Below are 6307 nucleotides of genomic sequence, written 5' to 3'. Positions count from 1 at the left end.
CCCATGGATTAAATCAGGTGTCATCCTGGAATACCCCATGGATGACACTGGAATAATTGGAATTCCCAGCCAGGCAGCTTTTCCCTGGGATTTTTCTCTGCCTGCAGTCCAGCCACTGAGACACCTTGGAAGTCATTAAAATGCAGTTTTCAGTGAAATATGGAGTTGTTCTTTCTCCAGACTCACGCTGAGCCTGGTGTTTTCTGTGGGACTCCTGAGGGTGAGGTAATATAATAATTTTATATGATTTTATAATAAATCTGGATTTCTTGGCCACCCCTGCAAACGTTGCTGAGCATTTCTGTCTCTGGGAATGGCTGAGCACTGTGGGCTCAGGGGTTGAATCCAGAATTTAGGAAAAGCTCTGCTTTTGCTGACACCTGTGCAAAGGAAACTTGCACAGCAGCAAATGGGGATTTCAGCCCGTTTTCCTCCTGTCCCATTTTGGAGACACCACTCAGGGCTGTAAAGTTCTCGAGATCTCACTTAGAAGTGAGAAATCTTGGGGGCCTTAAAGCACTTTTGAATTCGATTTTGGTGTCCAGTGTTTCCTTCTTGTGCGTGCTCTCCTTTATTTCAAACTGCTGCTACAAAAAAAATAAAGAAAACATTGAAAAAATTTAATTTTATTTTAAAAAATGATGCCACAAGAGGTCCAGTTCCCCACTTAGCTCCGTTAGGGCCTTCAGATTTCAGGCTGTGAGGACTCATTTGTAATGCAGAGGAAACTGTGGAGCTTTTAGTTTGTGCAAAGCTGGAATTTTGTGGCTCCAGGCTTCAAATCATTTGTCTTGCAGGAGCAGCCCACATCCTGTTCTTTAGGTTCTATATACAACAGCTTAAGCAGGTCCTTCCCAGGATTAGGAGCCCATCTCAGAGTAAGATGGAAAGCCCAGTAAGTGGAAAAGTGGAAAAGATTATTTTACTTTGCAGGGTAGGAAAAAGAAAATGAGAATTTTAAGAGATTCTGGAAGCTTTGTCCTGTAGAGTAAAAGCATCTCTGGCAGCCTTGGCTTGTTCAGTGTTGAATTTTGAAAGGTTTAGAGTATGAAAATATTCAATGTTCAGAGGGTTCTGCTGGAATTTAGGGGGTTTGAGTCAGAGAATCCTGAGATGATTTGGGTGGGAAGGACCTTAAAGTTCATTTAATTCCCCTCCTGCCATGGGCAGAGACACCTTCCCCTGTCCCAGGCTGCTCCAGGGGCAGCCACAGCATCTCTGGGAATTCCATCCCAGCCCCTCCCCATCCTCACAGGGAAGAATTCCTTCCCAATATCCCACCTAACCCTTTTCTTTGTCAGTTTAAAGCCATTCCACTTGTCCATATAAAAATCCATCTCCCTCTTTTTTAGGTGGGCAAAAAATGGATTTTTCAGGTATTTTTTTATTCTGCAGCTGTGGCAGCTTGGAGTTCTTTTTGCTCTCAAGTGTGGGTGCTTTAGGAAAATCCAAACCCTCAGAAGCTCCCGATGAAATGGTGAAAGTGTGCAATAATTCGAGCTGACAATGCACAACATTCCCAGTTAAATTCCCAGTTTTACAGCCCATTCCCAGTTTTAAAGTGTTTATGGAACACTTTGGCAACTTAGCACCAAGGGCTGCAAAGGTCATCCTGAGGCTCTTAAAATGCCCAAATTCTGGGAGTAAATGTGCACAGGATCCTCATTTTGAGTTGTGGTTTTTTACTGGATTTGGATCAATTTTGAACCCAGATTTAAAAGAGTTTATTATTTTTTTCTTTATAGGGAGTTTTATGCAGTTTCCTGCTTCAGCAGTTTTATATTTGATTATTTATTATATTTGATTATTGATTATTTGAAAACTGATTGTTTTGATTATTGGTTATATTGATTGTTTTGAATTTATGATCATTTGATTATTGATTGTTATTGGCATATCTGATTATTTATTATTTTGTATCTGATTTTTTTGGTTATTTGTCAAATTTGATATTTTTATATTTGATTATTTATTCTGATTCTACAATCAGACTTATTGTGGGGTGCTGTCAGTGAGAAACAATCCTTGATCCAGCTTTGGCTCTGGATCCTCCTTTGGCACAGCGTGGATGTAACAGTGCAGCTTCCACGGATCCAGGTGCAGCTGATAAAATTCCATGGGCTGCTGGAATTTTATCTTTTTACATCCAGAGCTGTGCAGGTGAAGTTTTGGGAATAAGTTTTGTTGGAGCTCTGTCACTGCTCAGCTTTGGGGTGTCACAGGTGCAGAGCTGTGTGGGACTGGCTGTGTCCTCTCTGTGTTTTCTGGGAAATACAGGTTTGTGTTGAGTGTTGTCTCGTTTTTCCATCGTTCCAGGCCACCTGTTTTACAAATTTGGCATCACTGAGTCGGACTGGTACCGCATCAAGCAGAGCATCGACTCCAAGTGCAGGACAGCGTGGAGGAGGAAGCAGCGAGGGCAGAGCCTGGCTGTGAAAAGCTTCTCCAGGAGAACACCCTCATCCTCCTCCTACAGTGGCTCAGGTGAAAACCAAACCTTCCCCCCCAACAAAATAATATTTTGTTGCTTTCCAAGGTGCCTGAATTAAAATTCAGGCTGTCTGGCTTGGTGCTGAGAATCCTTTCCAGCCAAATCATTCCAGGATTCCACATTCTTCAAATTCCACCCCTGCCACCAGCAGGGACACCTTCCACTGTCCCAGGTTATTCCAGCCTGGCCTTGGGCACTTCCAGGGATCCAGGGGCAGCCACAGCTGCTCTGGGAATCTGTTCCAGGCCCTCAGCACCCTCCCAGCCAGGAATTCCTTCCCAGTATCCCATCTAAGCCTGCTTTCTGTCCACCCCCATGGATTCAGCTCCTGCAGCTTTGTGCTGTATTTTTGTAATTTTACCACTCTCAGTTCTTTTGAGTAGAAAGTCCAAATATCCTTGCAGTTGTTGTTCCTAAGAGGAATCAAGTGACTAAATCCTTCCCAGTGTGTTCACACCATTCAGTGGGACGTGCTAAACGCTGTTCCTGAAGTGTTTTCCTCTGCAGACATGAAATGTGCTGTAGGTGATTCCATGTTTCCATCTAGGTATGGAGGCCTGGATCGTAATAACAAATGAAAAATCCTGACCTCAGGAGCGTTCTCTGAGGACATTTCTGGCTCATGCTTTTAATATAAAGCAGTGTTCTGGGACTTTTGTACATTAGATATTAAAAACAGGGCTTTGGAAGGCAGCCCAAAGAAAAGGAAGTCAGTTTATTTGCCTGCATAAAATTTTTGGTTGCATGTTAACACTAACCACTGTATCTCATGCAAAGAATGACAAAATCTGCTTTCAATGGAAAATTTTATGTGCTGGAACAGGGAATCACATCCAAAATCCTCAAATTAAAACAACTAATCAATGTAATGATAACCATAAGCCCTCTATGTTGATGGGGTTTTTACTTTCAGTCTTTCAGCAATCAGTATTTCAGGATAAAAAGGCAGCAGTAGGTGGATATTGCAGCCTGTGCTCATTAGCCTGTACTCCTTGAGTGGTGTTGAGATTTATTATCTAAATTATTCATCTTCAGTCTGTTTTGGAGGTTTGGAGACACCTGTAGAGATGTAAACCTCAGAGTCAGTGGATTCCTGCAGGATCATGAGTTTGGGTGGGTTTCTTGTTGTGGTTAAGCTGAAGATCCATTTTTTTCCTCTCAGTTCCACGAAATTGATTTGTGAGTAAAATGTTCCAGGGGTAAAAAACCACCTGAATTCACCCCTGGGCTGTGCAAGGAGTCCCTCCCAACCCAGACCAGCCCAAACCTTGGGGATTTCAGCAGTGCTGTGGCAGCAGGGGGGACAAATCTGGCAGCTTAAAACCCACCCAGATGTGCCCTGGCTTTGGTTTTCCTGGCTCTGAGGAATTTTGAGGATGCCTGAGCACAGCACCAGGTTGTCACCATCCCTGGAGACATCAAAATCCACCTGGGTGCAGCCCAAAGCCACCAGTCGTGGTTGCCCATGGTTTGAGGAAGGACATTGGATTAGATCATCTCCAGAGGCCACTTCCAACCTCATTTATTTGGGATTTTTAATTTTTTTAAAATGAATTATTGTGCACACAATTAATAATCCTGAATTATTCGCATCACAACAGGATTGTTGTTCAAATTCTCTCCTCTTGCACTTGTTGGAAATGCCAAAGCTTTGAGGCTTTTCCTGCTTGCTGGGATTAACATTTCCTGGAGCACGTGGCTTTGATTGGAGTGTGGTGAAAAGTGACAACAGATTTCCTCTCTGCTCTGCTCATCACATGGAAAAATTAACTCTGGAAACGACAGCAAAGCAGGAGGCTGAGCCCACAGACCCTCCAAGGCTCGGAATTCGGTGTTCAAGGGGGTCAACCTGCAGGGAAAATCATGTCTGGGGAGCCTGGTGGGAAAACACAAATGGATTTGCTTTGTCCTTCACCCCCAGAGATGTTAATTAAGATTTTTCTCCATTTAATTGGCTGTTAAATTCAGGCAGAAGTTGCTTTTCCTGATTTTCCCTGCCTCTTTGCTGGAATCCATTGCCTTTTTTTTGGAAAGGAGGTGTTGATTGCCGTGGTTTGCTCTGCTCTTGGAGCCAACATTTCAGTACCTAAGTTGTGTTTTTCCCATGTTTTTCCCAAGCAGAGACATCCACGTGGCTGCCATGGTAATTTCCTTTGGAAAGGGCTGGAATATGTGCAGGGAATGCCGTAGGAAATGAGGGGTTTGGGAGGAGGATTAATTGAAAAGTGCCTTCTTCCTTTCTTTTCATTTCTTTGCAGATTGTTCAAGCTGTTATCACAGTTTTCCATGTTGGAATTTTTAATTAGTTCCCTGACTTTGGGATTTATGTGGAGATTTAGGCCTGTGCTGAGGTGTCACATTAAAAACTGGATGTGCAGCCAAATCTTCAAAGCTGTTCCACACCACTGGGGGCTGAGGCAGGGGGAGGTGATGGCTTACAGGTTTATTTCCATTGTTCTGGAAGGGTTTTTTCCTGCTTTTTTGGGGGTTTGGGGATGGTTAATCCATCCATTCCCCTTCCCTTGCTGGGACTGTTTGTGAGGAAAGCTGTGAGGGTGGAGCTCTGGGCACCAGGAAAACAATTTGTAATTCCAGAATCCCAAAGTGTGAATCCCTCCTGTGATGTGTGGAATCTGTCCCTTCTCCCAGGCACCAAGGGACAGGATTGAGAGGAAACGTCCTCAAGTGGAATTTCAGGTTGGAACCAGGAAAAATTCCTTCATGGAAGGGGTTGTCCAGCATTGGGATATTTTGTCCAGGGCAGTGGTGGTGTCTCCATCCCTGGAAGTGTCCAAAAATCCCATGGATGTGGCACTTGGGGACGTGGTCAGTGGTGACCTTGGTGATGGACCTGATGATCTTAAAGGTCTTTTCCACCCTTAACAATTCCATGATTCCATGAAAATGAAAATCCTCAACAGATAAATAGGAATTGGAATAGGAACAGATTAGAAAACACCAAAGATCTTGCCTTAAAAAGTGATTTTAGCTGAGAATTAAACCCACACATCCTTGAAGGTTCTCTGGGAATTCCACAGATAACGTGGCACTTTGTGTTCCAGTCATCCCTTGGGAACCCATGGAAAATTCTGGATTCCAGCTCTGTCTCCTCCTGCCAGGGATTCTCCAAGAATCCAGATTGGAAATGTGAGGCTCAATGGTTTCCAGGGATTTCTGACTGCTGACAGCTCCTCTCCCTGAGCTGGGTGTGCTCCTCATGCTTGTGTTTGTTTGTAGTGGGGAATGTTTATAAAATAATATAAATATTCCCTTTGTCTGCTCCCAGAGGAAGAGGGGGGAAAACCAGGACTCATAAAGGATGTTTTGTTTTCAGATGTGGCTGAATCCTCTCTCTTCTTTCTTCCTAAGAGAGAAAAACACCAAAAAATCCAGCAAAACAAAGGAAAAAAAAACAATTTTGGTTGTTGCACCAAAGCCAAATTTAAATCTATTTATGGCTCCTCTTGCACCTCCAAAAAGCACAATAATTTCTCTCCTCTGAAGCCAAAAATGACTTAAAAATCAAGATTTTTGGGCCTTACACTTATAAATGCACTTTGATATATGAATATCATAAATATAGATAAAATATATATTTATCTGCCATGGGTTTTATTTCTTTGATAATCCTTTATTGCATAACTTAACTAGAAAATAAATATTAAAAATGAAGGGTTCTGTATTTGCATACTGTGGTTTGACTTGAGTTGTAGTTTAGCTCAGTTGAAATCCATAGGGAAAGACTGGGAAACACGATGGAAATAATAAATCCTGAGGGAATTTATCCCTCAAAATCCTGAGGGCATTTGTCCCTCA

The 6307-nt window shown here is 42.9% G+C and overlaps 1 protein-coding gene across 10 annotated transcripts in view; it reads left to right on the top strand.

Moving 5' to 3' along the window:
* The window catches only part of BANP (BTG3 associated nuclear protein), a 110700-nt gene that overhangs the window by 46604 nt on the left and 57789 nt on the right, over positions 1 to 6307 (top strand). For all 10 annotated transcript variants that reach the window (XM_033517102.1, XM_015640128.3, XM_033517103.1 and 7 more), the window contains exon 8: positions 2317 to 2484. In XM_033517102.1, the coding sequence (XP_033372993.1) occupies positions 2317 to 2484 (168 nt within the window). The remainder of the gene's footprint in view (positions 1 to 2316; positions 2485 to 6307) is intronic.

Source organism: Parus major, chromosome 11 (genome assembly GCF_001522545.3).
Source record: "Parus major isolate Abel chromosome 11, Parus_major1.1, whole genome shotgun sequence".
Taxonomy (NCBI): Eukaryota; Metazoa; Chordata; class Aves; order Passeriformes; family Paridae; genus Parus; species Parus major.
Note: the sequence above shows the minus strand (reverse complement) of the source record. Positions and strands in the feature narration are given on the sequence as shown.